At 38.6% G+C, this 27,408-nt stretch overlaps 1 protein-coding gene across 1 annotated transcript; it reads right to left on the reverse strand.

Moving 5' to 3' along the window:
* Positions 1-48: 48 nt before the first annotated feature.
* Positions 49-27,408, reverse strand: LOC107741429 (retinal dehydrogenase 2-like). Its single transcript, XM_016554153.1, has 12 exons — positions 27,184-27,408; positions 16,385-16,489; positions 15,766-15,906; positions 12,797-12,926; positions 10,012-10,073; positions 8,870-8,998; positions 8,396-8,509; positions 3,578-3,745; positions 2,014-2,178; positions 1,761-1,918; positions 726-800; positions 49-637 (listed from the first exon to the last, which is right to left on the reverse strand). Exons 1-12 carry the CDS (start codon positions 27,298-27,300, stop codon positions 565-567), a joined length of 1,437 nt encoding a protein of 478 aa, XP_016409639.1. The 5' UTR covers positions 27,301-27,408; the 3' UTR covers positions 49-564.

Genomic DNA, 27,408 nt, shown 5'->3' on the forward strand with positions numbered 1-27,408 from the left:
CACACATTTTAGAATTAATACTCATTCAAAGAAAACATCTTTTTTTTCTGAGATAGAGAGCTTCAGTGGTCTTAGTAAAAACTAATATGCCTACTAGATTTCTACCCAGTGGAAAGGCAAGTTAATTATGAGGTTTGAGAATGGTACCCCTCAGACCTCCTTTAGCCATGTGGTGTGTAAAAAAACACTTGACGTGGGAGATCATCAGAGAGAGTGGTCGTAGTCTGTTAGTGTCTGCACATTGCTGGTGCAGTGGTCAAAAGCGTAGCCCTCTTTCACCAGGACTCCGAGTGCTTTAGTATGGTTAGTGGAGCCGGCGAAAGGAGGTCACAGCTGGAATGGGTGTAGGCGGTTAATTGTGGCCGTGGATGTGGAGCTGCTAGTGGACGCGGGATGGAGATGAAGGGCAGCCTATGAGGATGCAGGAGAAGAGGTGCTCCAATGCAGAAGTGATGGGTGGTTACTGTGTGTGGTGTTCTACCACTATAGACAACCAAAGGATAATGGCTAGTGGTTAACCTCAAAGGAAGACTTCCCGCTGTTAGGAACGTACATATTTGTGCTTTAGGATTTCTTCCCTGACATCTTCATTGTAATGGTTTTCACCTCTGTATACTCTTTCAGTCCGATCTCACCCCTGGAAAATGGAGAACAATGATGTTAATGTAAACACAAATGTATGGAATATGCGATTGTGATGTTATATCATTTTAAAATGCACTTACAGTTCACGACCATTGCCGGACATTTTGAATCCTCCAAAAGGACACTGGCAGCTCATGGCATTATAACAGTTGATCCTGCACAACAAAAAAATACATCTCACAATCTTCGTGATTTCATGAACTTTTTCTATGTGGAAAAGTGCAGTCACAGGATTTCAGTTCATTCGCCTCACACAAAATTACAGATCATGTGGATTCCTTTTTAAATCACTGGATTTAAATAAATGTGACTACACTGCAAAAACGTATTTTCTTGCTCAGCATTTTTGTCTTACAGTACAAATATCTGAACATTCTTAAATTATCCCCTTAGCATTCCTGTAAAATTAGCCTAAAACGCCTAAAAAAAAGGCATACCCAAAGTAAATTGCATGCTGTTCTTGAACCATTTGGAGTAAATGCATGGTTTTGGTCTCTTTTGAAAGGTGATACTCTGAGGTTGAAGAAACCTTGGTATTGAGTAATAGAACTTTGAACACACTGAAAAAGGAAAAAAACATTCCGCCTACATTTTTTTTTTTTTTTTTTTTGTAAACAGATTTCTGCAGATGAATATAGCTGGGAGCTATTAGCTGGACAACACAATGGTTAAAAATGATTGTGATCATTCGAATCACAAGAATCTCAGCTTTCCAAAGATATGTGATATGTTTAGCTTTTTGTTTTTGTTTGAGTTGTTGTGTGTCACAAACAGGTTAAGAAGAAAATGTACTATCAAGTCTTGTTCTACCAATGGGGTAAGAAAAATAAAACAAAAAACAAGCATGAAGTCATTTAATTTTGAAAAATCTTTTAGAAAACAAGACTGTATGTCTTATGCCATTTTGCTTCTCAAGTAAATGTATCTTGATTTAAGAATGTTTGGATATTTCAATGAAACACAAGACAAAAAATACTTGTTTGAAAAATCTTTTTTGCAGTGCGCACATTAAGGTGTGCATATAACTCAATGATATTACGGCCAAAAACAAAACAAGTGGATGGCATTTGTGTTTTATTTTGTGTGAGGATCTGTTGATGTGATATAACTCTTACCAGACAGTGCCGGCCTGCAGAGCTGCAGAGACATTCATGGCCTTGTTGAGGTCTGTGGTGAAGACCGCTGCTACCAGACCATATTCTGTGTTGTTGGCTCTCTCAATCACTTCTTCAATAGTTTTAAACTTCATGATCTGCTGAACTGGCCCAAATATCTAAAACAAAGTTGTTGCTTTTTTATTATAATACTTTGACTCAGTATTTAAACATTTGAAATTAGATTCATTATTCAGAGATCAAGAATGCTTACCTCCTCCTTGGCAATGCGCATGTGGTCCTGTACATCAGAAAAGACTGTGGGCTCCACAAAGAAGCCTTTAGAAAGGGGAGCTTTGCCGCCACACTCCAGTTTAGCTCCCTCAGTGATGCCGCTCTGAATCAGCTCCAGTACACGTCTCTGCTGCTCTACACTCACCTGTCACAGTCAACACAGAGATGATCAACTACTGAATCCTGTCTTTATTTACTCTGACAACTGGAACAGGCATAGACATTTTAAAAATAATAAATTGGGTAGATTATGCAGATAATGTCTTGTTTGATTATTAATGTTTCATTGTACAGATTTTTGTTTCAATTCTGATGGCACTCACATTTCGTTTAATAACATGACATGTATTTTGAGATAATATTGTAAGATATTATTGTAAAAATATTCCTTTAGATATATGACCCTGGACCACAAATAACCAGTAATAAGGGTCAAGCTGAATAAATAAGCTTTCCATTGATGTATGGTTTGTTAGGATAGGACAATATTTGGCCGATATACAACTATTTGAAAATCTGGAATCTGAGGGTGCAAAAAAAAAAAATCTAAATATTGAGAAAATCACCTTTAAAGTTGTCCGAATGAAGTCCTTAGCAATGCATATTGCTAATCAAAAATTAAGTTTGGATATATTTACAGTAGGAAATTTACAAAATATCTTCAAGGAACATGTTCTTTATTTAATATCCTAATGATTTTTGGCATAAAAGAAAAATCTATCATTTTGACCCATGCAAATGTATTTTTGGCTATTGCTACAAATATACCCCAGCGACTTAAGACTGGTTTTGTGGTCCAGGGTCACATATATATTATACACTACCATGCAAAAGTTTGGAGTTGTTAAGATTTTAAATGTTTAATGTTAATGAAAGCAGTCTCTTATGCGCTAAGGCTTCATTTATTTGATTACAAAATATAGTAAAAACAGTAATACTGTGAAATATTATTACAATTTAAAATGTTTTCTATTTTAATATGATTACAAATTGAATGTATTCATGCACGGGCAAAGCTGAATTTTCAGCAGTCATTACTTCAGTCTTCATTGTCACATGATCCTTCAGAAAGCGTTCTAATATGCTGATGTGTTGCTCAAGAAACATTTCTTATTATTATCATGTTATATTATGTTGCTGCTTAATATTTTTGTGGAAACAGTGATGCGTTTTTCCCCAGGATTTTGTGATGAATAAAAAGGAACAGCATTTATTGGAAAGAGAAATCTTTTGTAACATTATAAATGTCTTTACTGTCTCTTTTAATCAATTAAAAGTACACTCTAAAAAATGCTGGGTTAAATACAACCCAGTGCTGGGTAGCCGTGCTCACGGCTGCTGAAAACATTTAAAAGCTCTGACTTCTGCCTTGGTTTGGTGGGCTACTTCGAGACAATAAGGATCAAGGGTTTAGGAAGTGAGATAAGCTCATTTGCATGAATATGGGCCTCTCGGAAACACAAGACACTCAGTTTTTTGCCCAGACGCAGCTCTAAAAGATCCCTGAAGGTCTTTGATGTCCAGTGACACAGAGAGAGTAGCACCTGTGCACAAACTGTTGCAGCGGGACAACAGGAGGGCAGCCGTAAAACAGCGTCTGAATACTTACAATCAGCATCTGCAAAAATGATGTTGGGACTCTTTCCCCCAAGCTCTAGCGTGACTCTCTTCAGATTGCTCTTTCCTGCTGCTTCTTGGATCAGCTTGCCTACCTGTAGAGAGAGAGAAGAGCCACTTTAATCAGCAGGACTTCACAGAGGAGCCTTACTAAATCTCAACATCAGTGGGATGCTGTCATTAATAAATCCTGCTGCATGAGAAGCCCCTCTTCAGCAAGGCAACCAGCACCAGCACCATTATCAGGCCCATGAGATTCGGCTCACATATCTTAAATATCTGTGCATACGGTGGCGGCCAGAGAGAATGGAATGTCCAACACACAACAGTATCTGTCGGTTAATCGAGAACAGGAAGAACTGACCGCAGGTTTGTGTAGGATGCTCAACACTGTTTGGAGCCACAAAATAACAGTGAAATAAGATCCTTGAAATGCATTTATTGGCTTTGTTAGTGCACAAATGAAAGCATATGTAGTGATTATTGGTCTGGTTTTGGTTTCTCTGAGCTTAAGGAGCATGTTTCTTTTTTTAACAGGAGTCTACTGTTTCATAATTTCATGTCCTTTGCTGCTCTTCCCTGAATCTGTTCTCTTCCAACTGTATTTCACACTTCTTTTCACCTAAAGTTTCACATTAGCGGTGGACTGGCTCTCATCTTACAGGCTGTTCAGGCCTGTGTTAGCACTGCAGACATCGCACAGCTGCTGTCCGGGGCTTTGCTTCACATCACAGAGAACATTATGCTCACGTCAAACTATTCTTTTCTAACTGCACGTGTGTGTGTGTGTGTGTGAGAAAGACCGTCTCACTCTTCACAGCCAGCTCAGTGCTTTAGAGGCTGGCGAGCAGCACTCCTAACCATAAACAAACATTTGTACATTTTTCCTTTCCGCAAAACATACTTACTGACAGTGAATCTGTTTTCCATCAGATAGAGGAAAGAGAAAGGGAGAGGGGAGAAGACGAAGGGAAAACAATCCTCCTCAGTTCCCTCTGACACTCTCGCTCAGTGGAAAAATGGAAGCTGGGCTCTTTGCACGAATGTAAATGCCTACCTCTCACAGATACTATACCTATATGAGTGCTGGTCTCAGTTTTGGAGGCTACTTTAGTTTTTCAAGCTACAAGATCATCATAATTTGAAGTAGGTACGCTGTAGTAAAGCTATTCTTTTGAAAAAGTGGTCAGCTACACTATAAGCTACTAACATTGAAGCTACTTAAGGTGGCAGTGCCTTTTTAAATATACACAACTGCTGCTCAATAGTTTGGGGTCGGTAAGATTTTTTGTTTTTGAATGAAGAGTATTATAAGTATTATAGTGTCACCAAGACTGCATTTATTTTATCAAAAAATACTGTAAAAATAGTAATATTATTACAATTTAAAGTAACTTTTCTATTTCAGTACACATTAAAATGCTATTTATTTTTATGATTTTCAGCAGCCATTACTTCAGTCTTCAGTGTCACATGATCTTTCAGAAATGATGCTAATATGCTAATATTACCACAGTTTAAAACTGTTGTGCTGCTTGATACTATTGTGGAAACTGATTAATAGGAAGATAAAAAACAGCATTTATTTGAAATACAAATCTTTTATAACAGTCTTTGGATGTCACTTTTGATCAATTACATGCATCATTGAAAGTATTAATTTATAATAATAATAAAAAAAAAATCCTGACTACGTAGTGTAGAACTATCCAATGATATCCTATAATTCATAATTAACACTTTTTTCTGTTTTTGAATGAATAAATGAATAATATCTTAACTTGAACTGATACATTTACACTAAATACAAATATAGTATTCACTAATGTATATAAAAAAGGTTATAAAAAGTGGGGGGAAAAAACTAAAATTGCCATGTAGGGACACGAATCAGTTAATTTACAAGAATTGTCCAAATTAACCAATTCATTCTAATGAACTAATTTTGTGTAGTGCTAATTCATTGGAAAAAGTTGCTTAAAAACAGCTGAGCTGTTGTCACAAAATGTTAAGTTACTAGTGCCGCAATGTTTAGTTACACCTGGTTTGTCTGCAGTCATGACCTTAATTTGTGTATACTACAATATATATTGTTGTTATTATTAATATTAATAATAAATAATAATAAAAATAATAATAAATGTATAAAATTTTTGAAACCACTTAAAAAAAAAAAGGTTGATTGTGCTTTTTTCAGTGTGACGCTATGATCATCTGAGGATTTGTGTGGCCTGTTGATGTTTCTTTCTCAGTCACTGCATTCTTGTTTTATCAATGACATTTTGATTTAAAGGAAAGAAATAGTCATCGCAGTCATCAAAATAGCCGAGAACTGGGAAATTACTTAACTGTCATTTCCCACAAAAAGAAACATCTGTTGCATTTCAACAAGTGCTTTTCAAGGACACAAGCTAGTTTGTTTTCAGTTGAAACAACACTTCTGTTTGTGTGAGAAGTCTTATGTCCACATACAGACCCCCCCACACACACACACACACACAATTCTCTGTTTCTTTAACAATAAAGATAAACATGAAGTACATTTACACTACCGTTCAAAAGTTTGAGGTCGGTAAGAGTTTGTAATATTTTTGAAAGTATTCTTTTATGAGCACCCAGGCTGTATTTATTTGATCAAAAACACAGTGAAACAATATTGTGAAATATTACAATTTACCATAATTGTTTTCTATATTAATATATTTTTAAATGCAATGTATTCCTGTGACGGCAAAACTGAATTTTCAGCAGCCATTACCTCTATATCTTTAATGTCACATGATCCTTCAGAATTTATGCTTATTTATTGCTCAAGAAACTAAATTATTAGTTTATTGTTATTATTACTATTATTATTATCATCAATGTTGAAAACAGTTGTGCTTCTTAAAATGTTTGTGGAAACGCTGATGAATAGAAAGTTCAATATTTATTTATTTATTTTAAGCAATTATTTGAAATATAATTTTTTGGTCACATTGTAAATGTCTTTACTGTCATTTTGAGCAGTTTATGTATTCTTGCTAAATAATTAATTTCTTTAAAATAATTTACTGACCCCAAACTTTCGAACGGCAGTGTACATGCACTTTAAAAGTTCAGTAAATAACTGAAATCATTACAGTTTGGTTTTTGCAAAGCCAGACTAACAGACCCAGATAACGTGGTTGTATGCATCATGTGCTTTTTTCTTTTTGTGAAGAGAATTTGTGTATTTAATCCTTCATATATTCATGTATTCTTGGTCAGACAGATGAAGACTGTTGCTCCACTACGTAAAACCTGCTGTAACTCGATTATAACTAGGCATGTAAACTCACTTTTCCGGTGAAGCTAATGGCATCATAAGCTTTAGCTCTGTCTATTCTAAATCACAAAATTCACCTCAATTAATAACAAAACACATGCTGCATGTGTAAGAACAGATCAAAACATACACTGAAATATTTCGATTTATGAAAGGCTGTAATTGAATAAAGGGCTTAAGGGTTCTTACCAGCGAGGCAAGTGTAGCTAGAAATAATCACTGTTTAAAATACGCTGTCACAGCAGAGTTATGTCGCCGTCAGTGAGGCCTGTTTTCAAGCGCTAAGTTCTCTGTGCCTAACACGGTGCCTATTTTCAGTCCCTGGCTTTCTATTAAATTTATACAGTTGGCTTCAAAGAGTAATTTTTCCTCCGGGGCCACAATGTAGCTGTCTAATGTCTGATGCATGGAGCTCAATAGAAAGGGTAGTCATTATACAGTATGCACAGGACACTTATAAAGCGTAAATGAACTCAGGTGTCCAACCAGACTGGCACGACATTAACAGTACATGAAGACCACCTGTGGATTAACATTTCATTCCCACTTCCACCTAAAACCTGTTTATTAGAAACAATTTTGGAAAGCCAGGTGGTCCGCTAAGCATTCCTGGGTGTGAGAGTGTGTGTAGTATGAGACAGCAGACAGACCCCCCTATAAACACAACTTCCTCAGGCTTCTCATTATAATCACCCACAGTAATGGGGTACAAATTCACTAACCCTTCACTGTCAGAAATAAACTGCAAAAATTGTACCTATAGGGCTACAGTAGCTTGTCACAAGGGGCAGTACTCTTAAAATGACAAAAGTAGTAATATGTACCCTAAAGGCCCCAATATACATCAAGTGGAATTGAAGAACCAACTGGTGTGATGTAATATCAAACAAAATCAGGCCAAAATGGAGTTCGTTTTAGGAGTTTGAAACAGCTTGCCAAAGCTCTGGCTGGGAAACACCTTCAAACTACCATCTGACGATTACGTAAGAGGTGCGCTGTTTTGACGTGAAAATCTCCAGTGCATTTCTTCTGTTGAGTCCGCTGAGGTCAGACAAGAGTAAAGTGAAGAACGAAAAAGATTTTAGTCATGAGTATATTGGGGCCTTTAAGGTACTACTATGAACCCTTTAGGCATAAATAAGGTACAACGTTGTCCCTTTAAGGGTACTTTCCCAGTGACAAGCAGTTGTACTCTTAAAGGTACAATTTTTGCACATCCCAGTGGTTCCAAATGACTCTTACAAGTCCGCACTTTGCAACATGGATTAAAACGCCTAAATAGTCAAACGTCTTGTGGACTTCACTGATGCCTGAATGAAGACCAAGACTACAAGTCCACATCAAGAGCGTCATTCGGGACAAGGCCTATGACAAACCGGCGGAAAGGAGGATGAGGGGAGAGGGTGTGATTCTTCCATTCTGCTGATAGGAAAATTACCTCAGTCGATCCTGTGAACGCCACTTTGTCTATGCCCATGTGTGAAGCGATCGCGGCTCCCGCGGTTGGCCCGTAGCCTGGCAAAATATTGACGACTCCCGGTGGAAACCCAGCCTGTGAAAACAGTATGAGAGGAAAAAACTTTAGATGAGAACTGAGCCAAGAACACCACAGGCCGTGGAGGGGGAATCCAGACCCACCCCGACATCCCTACAGGCTCTGTGGATGAGAGGATGGACAGAACATCAAAAGGAAGAGAAGAAAATGGGCCTCTTAATCCAAGAGAGGCAACAAAGGTCTGGGTGCAGTGGGGAACAAATGATGAAATATCACTCATTTGCATGAATGTGTGTTGATGTTGCTTTTGTATCACTTTGTATCATTTTACTGCTGTATTATGAATATGATGCGGTCAGAATGGATAATACTTTATCCCTTCATTCACAACAATGTTGTAAAATCATTTTGCTGTACCTCTTTGATCAGAGCACCAATGTAGAGGCAGGTGAGAGGGGTCTGCTCAGCAGGTTTCAGGACAACAGTGTTCCCACAGCTCAGCGCTGGCCCCAATTTCCATGCTGTCATCACCAGGGGGAAGTTCCACTGTACAGACATAGGTCAGGAACTTACTGTGGGAGCTCGTTCAGACAACCTCATATCTTTGTTTCTTGAGAGCATAACTCCTTCACTAATGATTTCAGACTCCTGCACATTCATTTGGAAACTGAACGAGTCACACAATCTTCTGTAACACTTAGGCTCAGTAACTTTCATTCTCCTACAATGCTCAAAGACCTGCTAGATGGACCAGATTTTAGTGGAATATTTGGTGTGCCTTGCTGGAAACAAGTCATTTCTCATATCATGAGGTCTAGAGTGGCAAGCACGGTCTTCATTGTCACAATCTTTTTTTTTTTTTTTTGCTTCCTTGTTTCTAATTCTGTCCTTCAAGTATACCTCCTACTCACCCCTGCTTCATTATTTCTCAGTTCCTTTTTCTGCCTCACTGGCACAGGCCATAACCTCCTCCTGCCAGTCTGTTTGTAGCCAACCATACAGAGACTAATAAGAACCTCAAACACTTCTAGTAACCTGTGCAATATATTTTAAAGCTACAGTGATATGGAAATAGTTGAAGATGCTTTCTGCAGTATTGTGATGTACATCTGAGTGAAATGAATTAGGGTGAGGACTTGGTTCAGTCTATCGCTTGTTGACTGGACGGATGCAGATCTGAATGCAAGCTTGCAGAAGTTTATAAAAAGGGGAAGGGTTAAAGCAGAATAAATGATTGGAGGATTCCATCAAATGTCACCAAAAAGAAGACTGTTGTTTCACTGGAAGATTGAGTTATGACATTTTGACTAAAAATTACAGGGCCAAAAATAATATGCATGGATGGATCATTCACAACAAGATCAATAACATGAATTTAAAAGACAGAATTTCAATTTCATGCCGACTTTAAGGAAAAGAGGGCTTCCCCAAAAACTAAAACCTCAATAAGCCTGTCATCTTCACTAAGGGGTTCAAATACCTCCCCATTAAGGACTGTGGAGATGGCAGAGAAATTTTAAGCAAAGTATATTAAGGAAAATTAGGGCCAAAACACTCACAGGAACGATCTGTCCACAAACTCCAATGGGCTCATGTCTGGTAAGAGTGAAATATTCTCCATCTGTGTGACAGAAAAAACAAAAAACCAGAGTATGGTGTCAAATACCCTTTATACTTGTGCTTAGAAAATAAACAAAGTCTATTCAAATGAAATAAAAGGTGAAAATAAATGACATAATACAGAAAAGATCACATTAGCTGACATTTTTACTAACAAGACTTTTCAGTCGAAAGAGCTTAGATAATACCACTGTCTACAAAAGACCCAGCAACATGGAAAAGAGTGTGATCACTCCATCCCTCGCTGTGGAAAGATGCAGTTGGCCTAAAGCATCTGGACGAGAGGCATGCCAGTGATTCATCTCACTTGGTGGCCAGATAAGAGAAGGCCAAAAACACACATTCTGTTTGTTTGTGCTGTAATTCTATTATGGATGAGATTGGAAATGAAATAAAGCGAATCACTGTGAGTTCTCACTATGCAAGTTTGGTTTAGCAACACAACAAAGGCCCAGTGCTGAGCTCCAGCACTGGCAGGGGGATTTACAGTTCTTTTCCCCTCCATTCTTCATTTTTATTTCTCCTGCTGTGAAAATCGTATAATAACAGCATGCAGCAGCATGGGTGCTTGTTTGTGTAAGATGAGAGAGTTAATATGAGGGAGACATTATCAAATACAAGAGTGACTGGAGTGTGTGAGTTATATGAAGGACCGTATAGGACAGTATAAGAGTAAATATTAGAGCATGAGCCAATCAGAGAGAAATGGTGACAGACTGCGCTGGAATGCACAATAATTACACGGACGCCCGACGGTGGACACCTCTCTCGATTCCCTCTATCCCATGTGGCCCATGTGACAGGGGGGCCCTGAAGGGCGGCTCCACAATCTCCCCCGCGCACACATACTTGCACACTAATGGCTGCACTGTGACATCAGAGCTGCAAGTCTACTGATGTCCCGTAGTCTCCAGGCTCCCTGCCGCGTTCCTTTCAAACAACTAAATTAGCCAGAACAGACCCCCAGTGCCCCCCCGTGCCCCGTAGTGCCCCCCGGCCCTGTAGCTGTCACTGTGCTCCATTGAGGGCAGCACTCCACAGGAGGGCGGCCATTAGCACTCAGATTTATAACTGTTACAATAAAGCGAATCACTGTGAGTTCTCACTATGCAAGTTTGGTTTAGCAACACAACAAAGGCCCAGTGCTGAGCTCCAGCACTGGCAGGGGGATTTACAGTTCTTTTCCCCTCCATTCTTCATTTTTATTTCTCCTGCTGTGAAAATCGTATAATAACAGCATGCAGCAGCATGGGTGCTTGTTTGTGTAAGATGAGAGAGTTAATATGAGGGAGACATTATCAAATACAAGAGTGACTGGAGTGTGTGAGTTATATGAAGGACCGTATAGGACAGTATAAGAGTAAATATTAGAGCATGAGCCAATCAGAGAGAAATGGTGACAGACTGCGCTGGAATGCACAATAATTACACGGACGCCCGACGGTGGACACCTCTCTCGATTCCCTCTATCCCATGTGGCCCATGTGACAGGGGGGCCCTGAAGGGCGGCTCCACAATCTCCCCCGCGCACACATACTTGCACACTAATGGCTGCACTGTGACATCAGAGCTGCAAGTCTACTGATGTCCCGTAGTCTCCAGGCTCCCTGCCGCGTTCCTTTCAAACAACTAAATTAGCCAGAACAGACCCCCAGTGCCCCCCCGTGCCCCGTAGTGCCCCCCGGCCCTGTAGCTGTCACTGTGCTCCATTGAGGGCAGCACTCCACAGGAGGGCGGCCATTAGCACTCAGATTTATAACTGTTACGGGACCTCCTCTGTTTACCCTCAGTGCACCTTCATAACCCCACAACATCTCCTGCAGGCCTCAGAGAAAACACAGCTCTACCCTGGCTTAGAGCTGTGGTCTCTCTGCTCAAGGTCAAACTTCCTAAAATGTCTAGGATGGGCCTGCACCTAAAGGTCTGGTCTGCATTCACATAATGACAGTTTCCAGCCCAGTGCGCCTGTACTTCCATGCTCTCCATTGCTGCATTGCTGTGTCACCAGCTTTCATAATCATACAGTTTATATCAGTGACATTATGTGATTTTGGATATATAACAAACCAACCACAATACTGTATGTGAAATTTAATAATGAATATACACTTTTTTAATGATTTTGACATAAGTTTTATATGCTCACCAAGGCTGAATTATTTGATCAAAAATACAGTAAAAACAGTTATATTGTCAATTAAATTTTAAGAAGAACGCTTAAGAAATATTTCTTAACATTACCAATGTTGAAAACGGTTGCTTAGTATTTTTGTGGAAACTGTGTTAAGATTTATTTTCAGCATTCTTTGATAAATATAAAGTAAAAAAAAACAGGATTTATTTTAAAAATAAACCTTACTGACCCCAAACTTTTTTAATGGTAGTGCACATATACATTAAAAGGCATACAATTACACGTAGAAAAATTATGTGTAAGGATTTATACAAAGGGTTTTATTTTATTAATTTTTATAGGGAAAAAACTTATTGGTTCCCCAGCCAATATTGTTTACACATAATTATTAGTATTAAAAGGATGGTTTAATAAAATTTAATTAAAAAAAATTATATATATATAGTTTATATATATGCTGCTTTCCTTATTTCTGTTTGTGAGCGCCTGTTTACTGTGAGGTGAAACTTTGCATCCAAGCTAACCCTTCAAAAATTGCATGCTGCCTAATTCTATGGTGAGGGTTTATGACAGGATGAGCATCAGCTTACCAGTTGGAATCGTGGAACCGTGGATCTTATCTGCCCATCCAGCAAAATATCGAAACGTTTTAATGGTTCCCTGAAGGTCCACAAAGAACGAGGAGAGGAAAGGTTTCCCAGTGTCCAGAGACTCCAGGGTCTGGGAGGAGAGAAGGAAGATGAGAGTGTGGGTGTGTGATGAAAAATCAATCATAGAGATTAAACCTGACCCCCCGCTCCCCTAGGAAACATGATACTAATACAGCCATCACCAGAGACCTGCCTTTGTTATCTTTATGTCAGCCAGCCATGATTTCTTATCGACGTGGGATTAGATTGATATAAGGAGTGATCGCAACCACATGGACGACGCATTTCTCTTTCAAAGCAATACGCTCTGACACTTGTTCAGAGCTGGATGGAGAAAATCTGTTGTTTCAGTCCATTTAACACAAAGTCTAAACTGTAACATGAAAGAGATTTACTCAAAATGGCTACAGCAGGCTTCGGAGAGTTGCACGCACAAAGACAAACATAGCACTTTTGTTTCTGAATCTGTCTCTTTAGACACATCTCCATGAGTGGGAAGTAAACGCAGATGTCCAAGGCGGAAGAACGCCAGAGATAAAAGCACGTCATAGAAAGGAACAATACCTCTCTTTTACGTTTCGCTCTTAACCTAAGTGATCGTTAGCGCCCAAAGGTCATGTGTTTCAACTCGGTGTTGTCATCATCATGGGTTTCAAACATTTGCAGGGCAAATCAAAATTGTTCGAAAAACAACAACTCCTACGGCTCCTGTCATGAAGCTTCAACAAGTCTGAGGCAGACAGACAGGCCCACTCATTAGACACTTGCTTATTGTTGTGAGCGTCTTTGTCTGCTCAGATGGCTTTGTCCTGTTAAATCTGATTCTCACTCACCAAAAACTGGCACTGACTAGAATGAGACATGGTTTAAGTCTGGCAAGATGACCGCTGGTTCATGAGTGAAGGTAATAGTTATGAGGGAGTCAAGACTGATGTTAACAAGAAAGCACGGGTCAGGCTTCTTGGTTCTAACTGAGCAGTACTTACAAAACCAGTTATTAAATATATATTAAAAAAATCAAAAAACATGATGCAGGATCTTTAAAACCTGCGTGTAGAAAATTGGACCTTTGCCAATAGGACAGGACTACCTGTTTGATGATCAATGACAGATAGAGGAGGGTTTAGAAAACCTACTTATAAACAAACATTGTTTTTGAAAATATTGGTGCATCTTTAGAAATGGTAACATTTTAAATTAAAATGAAGTTTAAAAAAATATTTACATGTATTTATTATCAACTTTGGTTTCACTTTATTTTGATGGTCCCTTTAACACATTCTGTTGACTTACAGTTTCTATCTGATGGATAACACTGGAATAGTCCTGAGTAATAAAACATACATTTGTGACAGCACTACAGTCTGTAAAGAGCAAAAAAAACAAAAAAGTGTAGAAAATTGGACCTTTGCCAATAGGACAGGACTACCTGTTTGATGATCAATGACAGATAGAGGAGGGGTTAGAAATAACACATTCTGTTGACTATAAGTAATATTGCACCTACATGTCTACTAACTCTCATTAGAGTATTAGTAGACTGGTAGGGTTAGGGTTAGAATAAGCTGACATGTACTTGCAAAGTTACTTATAGTCAGTAGAATGTCTGTTGGGAGACCATGACCATAAAGAGTTACTTTATTAAGCAACACAGTTAGTAGACATGTAGGTGCAACATTTCTTATTGTCAACAGAATGTTCAAAAGGGACCATCAAAATAAAGTGCTACCGAAAATTAAAAAAGAAAATCCAACTCTCTCTCTCTCTCCCTATATATACTGTATATTTCTGTTATTTTGATGTAAATTTTACATATAATGTGTTCATGTAATCATCTGTATGCGCGTCTAAGCGTCCCGCTCCTCACCTCGGCGGCATGTGCTCCGGTTGTATTGTAAACAACAGCTTTGTTAATATCGCTTATCAGTTTGAGCCCGATTGAAAAGCAGAGGATATTATTGAAGAAGATCGTGCAGAACCTGTGCAAGCACGGCTTTTAATGGTAGGCCTATGTTTTTTGTTTGTTCTTGTCTCATCCTTTCAGATACGCTGTTATTTGTAAATGCTACTGCTTATGTTAGCTTTTAATATACGGTTTTATCCTGATTAAAGCTTTAATACAGTACAGCAACTGCACCTCGCCCCCTTTGCTGCCTTTTCCTGAGGGCGGGGTTTATCTGGGTTTGTGATGTCACGAACCTGGGAAGTAACTTGTTGTAGTCCCTACCAGCCGTTTTTGTAGGCATTAAACTGCCAGAATTTTAAAAGACGATATTTCCGTTTGCATTGAACTTTCAGCTTCGTAACTTTGCAGATATTGTTTATGCTCAAACAGCAACATTACACACTAACTAACGTTAAAAAAGTGACATCGCAATCAACCACCCCTTTAAAGTTCATTTTGTAAATACACTGTTATTCATTGTTAATTCACTGTTGTTCTTAATACATTAATATTAAATTATACAACTTTAAATGTTAAAAATGTATTAGAACATGCAGAAACGAGCATTAACCTAGCTGTTAAAAGTATTGTTCATTATTGTTCATGACACCCAATGCATTAACTAATGTTGGTGAATTGAACCTAACTGTAAGTGTTACAGAATATAAATAGCAGAGGTGCACAAACGTTTTACTAAGAAGGGCCAAAAATCAAACCTGACTGAGGGTCGTGGGCCAGAAGTAAAGGCTGCATTATATCCAACACTGCATTATACCAAATATTTACATTAAAGTTTACATTTATTAAATAAAATGTATATTCCACATATATTCTCTACATTTCAGTGCAAAAACAAAACAAACATGTTACAACAAAAAGATAAATTAGGAAAGTTCCCCCCTACACACATTTGAGTAGAGGTTTAGTATTTGCATCTGGCGAGAGTGTTGGATGAAGTACTCACAGCAAGGTAGGCTCTGTCTCTTTCCACCAGGTCAGCTAGCTTGAACAACAGCTTCCCACGTTCAGATGCATCCATCTTCCTCCATACTGAACCCAGAGAGAAGGCCGAACGCGCAGCCTTCACGGCTTTGTCCACATCAGCCTAACAGAAAGGCAAAGAGAGGGGACCGAACAGAGAGAGAGAGGAAAGCACTTAATGATAAAACCTTATCCTGTGAACAGGTGTTTGTCCACCTTTGGGACAAATGAAATCCATTCATTCCGGATGAGTCTCAATGATTTCCCCAGTTGCATGTTCAGGGGGTCTTTATTTCCTGTATACATTCTGGTTTTCCACACTTCCTGCCTGATTTACAGAGAGGAACTACAGCCTCTAGCTTGCTCAACCACATTAGACTGAACTACAGACCCTACTTCCCTCCCTCCCTCTCTTTCAATTCTGGATGCTTATTCATGCTGAGTGAAGGCTGAAAGTGAGAAGCACAATAGCGGTGCTGGACGACTAAATGTAGTCCAACAGAGCAATTGTGCCAAACCTGTTTCTGGCAATGGTTTGACCAATTACCAAATACACACTTTGCTGACAAACACACTAGCATGCTAAGAAAGCACACACACACCTTATCTGCTTCCTGGACATCGCAGATCTTCTCCCCTGTGGCCGGGTTGTATGTGCTGAAGACCTTACCGCTCACAGAATCATGCCATTCGTTATTAATAAAAATCTACAGGGAGAGAAGGGAAAGATACTGATTAGTTTTTAAAACAGTTAGGCCCCCTTTCAAAAATGAATGAATGAATAAATATATAAATAAAAAACTTACTGAAAATCAGTGGTGGACAGTAACTATATATACGCTTTTTATTAAGTTTTTTATTTTACTAAGTTAACTTTTTAAAAAGTCAGAAACACAACAAAATTACTAAAACTTAAAATAAAAAAAGTAAAAATAAAATCAAAATATTATTCAAAACTATAATAGTATCTCAATGATACTAAAATAACATGTACATATATGCTGAAACTACTGAATCAGATCACACTGATTGGAACGAGTCTCCAGAGTTCAAACCTATGAGCTCTATTCTATATGCCTGTCTTCATTTACTCATGTACATGATTTGGATACTTCGTCCACCACTACTTAAAATTGATGTAACAAAACAAGACAACTGTTTGCATGAGAATTAAGAATTTTAATGCAGAATATGTCAAACACCACCCATAAAATGTGCTTCTTTAGACCCAGGAGGAATTACAGTGAGTTATTTAGTAACTTCATGATGATGCACAGAATTAAAAGAGACAGTCTTTCTCCCCCCGTGTGTTTCATGGTTGTGGTGTGAGAGGAATCTCTGGGAACCGTGTGCTATTGCAGGGCTGCCCAATATCACTCTTTTGGGAGTGATCCAGCAACCAGACAGAAAGAGGTGGGGGAAAGGGGAAAGGACAGATAAATCCCTATCAGACACACAAATGCGCACACCGATAGAAGTGCATAGACACACACACAAATGCAGAGATACACACAGACACACATTTCACAACATCACTGCTCGTTTATGAGATCATAAAACACGGGCGGCACTCTGGCTCTGGTGATGCGTTAAAAGAAGCGGCCCGTAAAACAACCGCCTCAGATTCCAAAAGATGGATTTTTCAAGCTCGACAAAGAAGAAAAGAAAAATACATCTTTCTCTATGCACACAAATTGCTTTCAAAGCACACAACATACAAATAAGGCAAGTGAGATTTCAATATTCAAGACTTATGCAAACAGATGGTACTTAAGCTGACTTCAACAAACCGGTGAAGGATAAGGTGTTAAAGCATCTGCTGGCTCTGAGCTCAACATTTACTCATACGTAAAAAACATTTACCCTTCATGTCATCTGCATAGAGGAAGACGTCTGGTTCAAAGTGAACCGTGGCCCTGGGCCTCCTCAAACTCTCCAACATGTTTACTAATGTAAACTTACAGGCTTAAGTACAATTTAATTGGCTGTAAACCAAGAGGCGTGTTTACTTTAGGACAGGTATAAAATGCCAGTTGACATGGAGGCAGCTCAAGCTCCCACTCTGTGTCTCCCCTAAAACTGGCATGAATAAATCTCTCCTGGTCAGGGTAGGTATCAGTCTGCACCATGCTGATTCCTCTCCGATACATTTACATCAGACACCCCTCGCTCGCTCCTCACAGGCCTCCTGCATTAAGGGGTCTACCTTTAATCTGACTCTCATTTGGAGCACTTCATAAAAGTGTCAGTGGCCTCGTCGAGCCGAGGGCCTGTTACAAAAACAGAAAGCCCGGTAGAGGAGCGAATTAGTTTTAAAATTTATAGAGGCCACTGTAGCGGAATGCCTTAAATCAGGAGCAGACTGTGACAGGCCAGTGGGCCGGGAGAGGAAGACGTCTGGTTCAAAGTGAACCGTGGCCCTGGGCCTCCTCAAACTCTCCAACATGTTTACTAATGTAAACTTACAGGCTTAAGTACAATTTAATTGGCTGTAAACCAAGAGGCGTGTTTACTTTAGGACAGGTATAAAATGCCAGTTGACATGGAGGCAGCTCAAGCTCCCACTCTGTGTCTCCCCTAAAACTGGCATGAATAAATCTCTCCTGGTCAGGGTAGGTATCAGTCTGCACCATGCTGATTCCTCTCCGATACATTTACATCAGACACCCCTCGCTCGCTCCTCACAGGCCTCCTGCATTAAGGGGTCTACCTTTAATCTGACTCTCATTTGGAGCACTTCATAAAAGTGTCAGTGGCCTCGTCGAGCCGAGGGCCTGTTACAAAAACAGAAAGCCCGGTAGAGGAGCGAATTAGTTTTAAAATTTATAGAGGCCACTGTAGCGGAATGCCTTAAATCAGGAGCAGACTGTGACAGGCCAGTGGGCCGGGCAAGAATGCAGACGGTGGGTAGCTTTATGTTCTTCGTAACCCCACACTTACAGCACCCCGGAATGGAGGAGAGGGGAATGCTGGGTGAGCAGCGGACTGGGCCACCATCTAAATCACGACTAGAAAAAGGCGACCATTAGAGGCCATTTGGCCCAGTCTTCCTGAGCTCTGGGGGCTCTCGGACTTTTGTCTCTTCCCATTGAGAAAGTTGATAAAGAGTGACAGGCCGGTGCAGTAAATCAACTCTCAAGCTTTCTTTATACTTTGGCTTTGATTAAAGAAAAGGGATAAGAACGCAAGTGCAAAAGTGCAAAAATTCATATTGATCACCGCTTCTTTGCCGTAACCCTGCTGGAGGCTTCAGCAGGGCTGTAAAGAACTTGAGTAATCGTACTTCATTACTACACTTAAGCATTATTTCAGGGAATTTGTACTTTACGATCTAAACGGAATACTTCTCGCTAAAAGATGTTTTTTTTCTTGTTAGAAATTAAATTTTAACACCTGAAGTAAACAATACAGTTCTCACAGGTCACAATGACTTAAATCTCCCAACTTTGATGTCCATTTGAGTGAATTAACAAGCCAAAATAAACTCAAATTATGCTAACCTTTACATGCCAGTGATTCCATTTCAGTGTAGACACAGTTATGGTCCATATTTGTCCTTGTGAAGACTTCATAAAAACATTTCAATTATAGCATTGCTAAATAGGGACAAACCTGACTCAAGTGTAAACATGGTTGACAAAACAGAATATAAACAACTATATTCAATTGTCAAACAGCTATAATATTTGTTGAATTTAAAGTTTAACAATTACTTATGACAGGTTTCAGGATACTGGGTATTATTAGGACATTTTTATTAAAGAGGTGAACTTTAATAAACAAAGTTTTGAACATCACTAAAAAAAGGTGCAATATGCTCAGTTTAATACTTTCTTTCAATTTATACTTGCTTGATTTTGGCAGACAAATTCAAAAGCAAAGTAACATTTAAGGAAAATGGCATTCATCTTAAAATGACATATAATTTTACTTAAGCATTTCTTTCCTGTTGAAATTGAAAAAAAAAAAATATATATATATACTTAAAAAATGTTTTTACTTAAATTCTTATCATTTATCATAAAAAAATATAGTATAGAGTTTGTTTGAGGCACAGTGCTGGAAGAACTTTCAAACTTGAGTTGAGTATAAAAACTAACCGCCAAGCTGTGACAACTAGATTTTGTTTACAACAGCAGGGGGCCAGAAAATGTATTATCTTGTAAACAAAACATCCACTTGATGCAGTACACAAACCGAAAGAGAAGCACTGGCAGTTCATCCTACACTAACACATTGTACTACAGGCTGTTACGAAATAAGACAGAGTGCGGATAGGTTGAGATTTTACGCGCAGGCCACAGCACAAGACAGCTGCAAACATTTAGAATTACTCCATGTTTTTTTTAATTCAAGCTGTCAGTCTCACGGTGCTGACTGCGCTCGTCTGCAAAGCTAATTAGATGGTGAGATATGCAGTGCCTATCATAAACAGATTGTGGAAGATAGACCCATGGCGTAGGATGACAGCATCACTAGGCTTATGCTCCTTATTGCTGAGATTCTTTATCACCAGCATTACTTCACACAGGAAAGAGGATTATCGGCCACAAAAGCAAGAGGTTGACTTTGTTCCTCTGGGAGAGCTACACTGTAAAAAATGACTGTGAATTTAATGGTAAAAGACTGTAAAAATTACGTAAAATTTTACGGAATTTTTTTTACAGTGTAGAGAAGAGTCTTTTTTGGGGGGTGACTCGAATGACTCTAGCAGTTGTAGAATGCTGATCCGTTTCTCATCTGCCCCAGCAAGCTCTCTGGAGGCTTCGCACAACTGCAGAAGGAAGCGGAGCAGGAATGAGGACAGAAGATGCCAAAGCTCACGCTACAGCCAGAGAAACATCTGTTTGGCCGCCAGCACCTTCTAATGGCTCAGACACATGAGGGATATTTAATGGCAAACAGTTCTTGGCCATTGTAAATAGATTCTCTTTTCTATGTGCGCTTTATCTGTGTTTTCATGGAACAGGCCAGGATTCCAGAGCCAGACGGATCCTAACAGGGCACCTGCAGCCCGGGTCTCAGTCTGCACAGGAAGCTTCATATCCTTTCTAGAGCAGCTCACTTTCACTCTGTAACTGGACACACTTCAAGATGTTGAGAATTACTGATGTTACAGGAGAAGAGGGAGCTTAAAACATGGAAGTGAGACTGCATGTCATGTTCTCACTCTCTCTTTTCTGTAACGTAATTCATTGCAATTACCACAACTGAGATTGAGTCAAATTGTGCAACATATGTTACTCTACAGTGCAGGTTGACAGAGACACCCCTACCGTCAATCTAAGTTAGCATTACAAACTAAAAGTGTAAAAATTTTAGTCTAAAGTGATTAAACTTTTCAATAAGGTTCAACTTATTAACATTAGTTAATGTAGATATCATGAACTAACAATAAACAATATTTAGTACTCATTAAACTTGGTTAATGTTAATTTTTACATTTACAATTTTAAAATGTCTTAAGAGTTTAAATGAACAATAGTTAAAAATTTATTTTGAACAATGAACAATAGCATATGTATTATATTCATTTAGTATGAATTTATTATATTTATGTAGTTATGATTTAGAATTATGAATACCATATTATAGATTATTAAAGATGAATTGCCATATATTATCTAGATTAATAAATGCTGTTAAAAAATGAACTGTTCAACCTCAAGTCCTGTCTTCTTTTATGTTTTACAAAAGAAGGAAAATCATACAGATTTGGAATAACATGAGGGAGAGTAATGAGGATGATGACAGTATTTGCATATTTCTGTGAACTATTCCTTTAACAAATTGAACCATAAAGTGTTACCTCTTAAGTTCTGTTAATCTTTTAACAACAAAAAATAATAATAAATTGTAATATATTTGTTTAGCATATCTGTGCTTAAATTTAGAAAAAGTAGCTAGAACAAATATGCTATTGCTAATAATACAAAGACAAATCAAGCTTTTTTTTTTTCCTGAGGGAGAAAAACAGTGCAAAGGCCAAAGATAATCAATGAGGAAGATGTGAAGAAAAGATCAAGAGTAAGAAAGGGGAAAAATTATAAGTCAAAGCAAAAGAGGGTGAGAGAAAGAGAGTCCTCACTGTGCTGCTTACAATAAATCAAGCTTCTCAGTGTATGATCTACTTTGGCCGCTGTTTGATGTGAAGAAATGGTGGGTTTTGAAGTGAAAAACTCCAGAGGTATGGGACAGACTCTCGTAAGTCAGGGCCACTGACCCTAACAGTGAGACACAGCCATATATTACACCCTGCTGGACAGCTTCTAGAGCAGAAACCCCCCCTGACTCCCATCTGTACTATCTCATGCACTGACGGATTGATGAGGCCTACCTCATTCACTCAAGCTGTCTCCCAGATTAGCTTACAAAAGTCCTCACTTCAGCGCACACTACTGTCCTGGCTGGACGCTTAAGCCCTTATAATATAAAGACATGTCCAACAAATGGCTATCAAGTGTCTTTTTCTCCATTAAGCTCTCAGTATAGAGAAACATACACATGCACAGACAAATACGGAAATTCTGTCATCATTTACTCACTCCTACACTCTTAAAAATAAAGGTGCTTCACGATGCCATAGAAGAACCTTTTTGTCTAAATGGTTCCATAAAGAACCTTTAACATCTGAAGAACCTTTCTGTTTCACAAAAGGTTCTTTGTGGTGAAAGAAGGTTCTTCAGATTACAAAAAGGTAAGAAAGAGATGGTTCTTTAAAGAACCTTTGACTGAATGGTTCTTTGTGGAACCAAAAATGGTTCTTCTATGGCATCGCTGTGAAGAACCTTTTGAAGCACCTTTATTTTTAAGAGTGTACTTTAACAAGATATTTGGAAAAATCAAGATATTTTGGACCACACCAACTTTCATTGTATGGACAAAAAATATTTTATCTTTATCTATTGTAAAAACATTCTTCAAAATATCTTCTTTTGTGTTCCACAGAAAAAAGAATGTCATACAGGTTTGGAACGACATAAAGGTGAGTAAATGATGACAGATTTTTAATTTTTGAGTCAATTATTCCTTGAACAACTAAACCACATTCATTAGAAAACCCAGAATTCTATGCAAAGATTATCTATATATAAATATTTATTGAATATCCTCGATAAATTCCACCTACTGCAAACCACATCTATTCCAAATGTGCAATTATCAGTTGCGTGGCACAGGGGAAAGCGAGAGAGTAATATCCTGTCTCCTGTTTCCTATCTTCTTCCAGGTTCTAATCTCAAGAGTCTGCTTCACTTATGTGTTATAACTGAATGGAGTGAGCAAATCATCACCCTGCCTGCTGGAATCCAACACCTCTCTTTCAAAAAGACTCCCGGGTCCTAATCAATTACACTGATTCACACTATCAACATACTTTCCTTTCTTTTTCTCTTTTCCATCCGAAGAGAAAAAAAGAAGAGAAAACATCCATAACCAGCCATCACCGGAGACAAATTTATGGCTTCCTTAGTGCCATTATCAGGCCAGTGGGCCAGCATACAGAAAAAGAGAGAAAGAGAACTCCTACAGCAGACTAGCTCTCCTGTGACCAGTCAAACACACACTCTTTATACGCTGTGTGGAGTAAAGAGGAGATTCTGTAAGACTGTAAAGTGTACTGAGCTCAGGTGTCTGCACCAAACAACAGGACTTTGAGAAATATCGGCATGATAAGCGGAAGCTCAGTCGTAAATGTTCAATGGCAGGGCAGATAAATTCCCTATCAGTGTGTTAATCTCAAGTCTGTAACAAATACAGGTGTAGTGACTGTCACATAATAAGCACAAATGTAATTGGTGGGGTGAAAAGTTTAGTGGGGAGCACAAAGTCCACCTTGTAGCAATTTTACTGTCATTTCACTGTACAAGGAACAATCCTAACTATTCAGATTATTTGGATTTAGCATGTGAACAAATAAAAAACTAAATAAAAATTGCAGCACTCATTATATTGAGTGTTAATCTTATAAATAAGGCTTTCAGTAAATAATAAAAAAAAAAAATCAAAATATAATAGAAACATTTTGCATGATATATTTATTATTATAATAAAAAGTAATAATAAATAAATACTAAATATTATGACTGTGTCTGATAACAAGACACTCACGTACAACAAACCATTAATTGCTGTAAAATATGTTTTGTAATGATTGTTGTATTACCTAACTGAATTACTTGCCACTACCTCTCCCTTTCACTGCTTGATATTAATTATTTTACTTTAAATGCCAGACTGGATGTGATTCAGTATTTACATTAGTAGTTGACAGTGATAGAGGAATGAGATGTTAAGTACGCCCATTAATGACTCAGCGTCTCTGGCATAAAGCACTGCTCATTAACAGCACAGAAGACAACTTTAGAAGTCTCCATGGAGTTTCGCTGAAATGGGTTAACCTCAGACCTACACAAATAATAAAAACCTGGCTCTGCATTGACTACTTTTGAAAGAATAGTATTGATTGGGCGTATTTGGACTGTTACATCAGAGGCTGTGCTGCGCTGCACCAGGCACACAAAATCAAAAGTGAGAGGGGGGTGGGGATAGAGAGAAAGAGACCAAGAGAAAGAGAGAAAGAGGGAGATGGAAAAGGGTGTGAAGGGAGTTCACATCAATAATGCCCAAACTGAAACCCCCCACACACCCATACAACCAGTACACAAATTCCTAAGGATGAATCCTTCTCACACTCCCATGTGTTTCTGAAAGCAGGTTTGCAATGAGAGCAGGAGACGCAGGGTGTGTATGTCACAGGTGTCTCCAGCTCTTGCTCTGGCTGAACTTTACTCTCTTTACCACAGTGATAATTGGCCTGCACTGCACTTTGACTTTATTCTCTCACCCAGGGTGCGAACTACGGGGGAGCTAGGGGGAGCTCGGCTCCCCTTAATAAGACATGGGCTCCCCTGAAAACGGGATTTGTGAAATTTTGGGGGGTCTCAAATAATACTGACAATGTGTTATTTTGACGTGCAATTTCAGTTTTGTGTAATGTGATCATCGTGGATTATTATGTGTAAAATTGCAAAAATATCATTCATCCATGCATGACGGCGATTTAAACCTAATTCACTTCAATAAAGATAACTATACATGCTATTCTTGTCATGAGCATCAAGGTGTGGGGGCGCTGCGGTGCAAATTCCACTCATGTTTAGTACATGTTAACCCAAAGATTCGTAGAAAAAATATAAACGCTGGACTCTGTGGTCGATTCTGTGTTAAGGCATGTTATTCGCAATTAAGTGTTGTGGCTGGGTTGTTATAGGTCTGCGTGACTCTCGATGTCTTAGGCCTAATTGAACGGAGGAATTATGGTATTCTTCTGTAGCCTGACGACGAGTAACTTTAACCGTTGTTCATGTGAACTCAAAGACAGCCCCAAAGTCCACGGTATAGTTCGAACACTGCTCTCACCTCACAGCAATAAAATTATTACTGTCAAAACAGGCATAATTTAAGATGACCTTACCAAACAAAACAAGAAAGATTATATTTTATAATCATTTTATGGAATGATTCAGCACTTCTTTGTCATTTTCAGAGAGATTAATATAAGATGACTACATTGAAATCATATAATAGTGCTGAAACTTCATTACATCTGAATAAGTCCAAAATTAATGTCTAAAAATGAATGTGAAAGCCGACTTTGACATGGCATACTTTGCCTTCTTGTCATTATAATAGGCTATACTTGTTACCAACCCTGCAATTTTAGAGTTGTAGAAAGTTTCTGTTTTAAATCTTCTGGGTTGTATCCCATAACACTTGCATTTAAAACAAGTGTCCATAAATTTCATACACATGATCCGGCTTGAGGTAAAGTAGTTGCGCTGTGATCACAATAAAGAACATATGGCGTGTTGGTGATTTTTTTTTTTTTTTGTCCACAACATAAAGAAATTATGATTCATTTAGATACTAAGCTGAACTATAGACTGTACCACAGAATTCAAAGGAGAGAGAGGCGGATCTCTAACGCGCACCGAAATGCCTATAATTTAACCCTTTGACGCATACGATCACACCGGTGTGATTAGAACTTTCAGTGCGTCACGTCATCTGAACTGCTGAATTTAAATCCGCTTTGCCTGGCGCAGAGCCAGATAGGACGCGCCAAGCGCTTGTCATATTATCACAAATATTCATTGTTTTCAACCATATACTACTTATTTTAGGTTTCAGACGTTTAAATACACATAAGTACTAGCAAAACCATACATTTACAGTTTGTAAAATGCACGCTGATGTCTATGGAAACGGCAATAATGATCCTTACAAATATAATCTGACGACATGTTTTTATTGATATCATATACAGATTGTGTAGGTAACTATAAAGTTTACTCTGCTCTTCTCCCAGTTTACCGGAGACCTACTTTAACGTGTTTCGGGAGGAGAGGATGAATTTGCGTGTTGTAAATCCTACAGCTCGGATTCAGCGCGAACTAACATGGCGGCGCCCATCACCCGGTATAGATCAACTAACACGGTCGATATAAAAGTGTTTAAACTACCAAATAGATTTAATTGCACATATTTCAGAATCGGAATATCAGATATTTCATAATATAGTGAGCATGTTTGTGAATATTTTGAATAAAACAGGAAAAAAGAAATAAAAGCGATCCATGTGTCATACAGATCTATTGTGGCTGCGTTGTGTCACATGACAAGCATGACGCGTCGCCATGGAAACAATAAGGCGATACATTTTAAAATAACGGTCGCCTAAAAAAACTCACGCTGGGGGCTCAGCTAGAATATTTTAAACTCACGTGCGAAAGGGTTAAAGTAAAGTCGTAAATAATGACAACCAGTTCAGTTCAAGGCAAAACTTCTTAACCGGTTTAAATAAGATTATTAAAGCTCTATGGACTCACAATTGTCACTATCAAGATCGAGAAAACTTTCATGATCGATGCCCCTCTGTATTATATAGCCTAACAGGCAGCTTATCTAGACTTTCACACTCTTTATATAGACACAAATATAGCCAGTTTATTAGATTTGAATAAAACGGAGAATCGATAGGCTATACTGCAAACAGCACACAGTTATAGCCTACTGCGTACCTAAAGAATACTCCATACAGCCAAAACTTGCTACTTGTTACCAAATGCATACGCAGAGCCTCATGATCAAGTCACCATCTACCGTAGGCTACATATGAGCCGCAATATCTTAAGATCAATACTGGTAGGCTACATTCGGTTTAAATGTATAGGTACGAGCCTGTTATCAATGCCACGGTAGCAACACGTTGCGCTTCTTTACCAGTGATCTGTTTGCGCGCAGTCACAACAGATCGAACGTGTCATCTAATCGAAGTTTGCATTTCCAGTTTAAGCAATTTAATGATTCTTGAAAAAAAGTTGTGAAAAGTCTCACGAACCTTAGTGTACTTGATTTCAGGATTGGGTACCGGTGAGGGCACCAGATGAAGAGATGCCATGAGCGCAGCCGGGTCGTTCTTCACCTCTCCTGGCAGTTCAACTTTACTGGAGGTCATTGCGTTTCTTGAAGATGCCGGTTGGGTTTTTTTCTGCCGATTTGCGATTACTACTTTGGAATCCTTCCTGTGTTTATAACCAGGTGTCAGCCCTGGTCCATTTTTATT

The sequence above is a fragment of the Sinocyclocheilus rhinocerous genome, unplaced genomic scaffold, assembly GCF_001515625.1.
Source record: "Sinocyclocheilus rhinocerous isolate Xijiao unplaced genomic scaffold, SAMN03320098_v1.1 scaffold1007, whole genome shotgun sequence".
In the NCBI taxonomy this organism is placed as follows: domain Eukaryota; kingdom Metazoa; phylum Chordata; class Actinopteri; order Cypriniformes; family Cyprinidae; genus Sinocyclocheilus; species Sinocyclocheilus rhinocerous.

Coding starts and splice junctions, on each gene's coding strand:
- LOC107741429 (XM_016554153.1), bottom strand. CDS start 27,300: ATGACCTCCAGTAAAGTTGAACTGCCAGGAGAGGTGAAGAACGACCCG. Junction 8,510..8,869: donor TTGGTGCTCTGATCAAAGAG/GTACAGCAAAAT, acceptor CTGTTTTCACAG/GCTGGGTTTCCACCGGGAGT. Junction 638..725: donor TCCGGCAATGGTCGTGAACT/GTAAGTGCATTT, acceptor TCCATTTTCCAG/GGGTGAGATCGGACTGAAAG.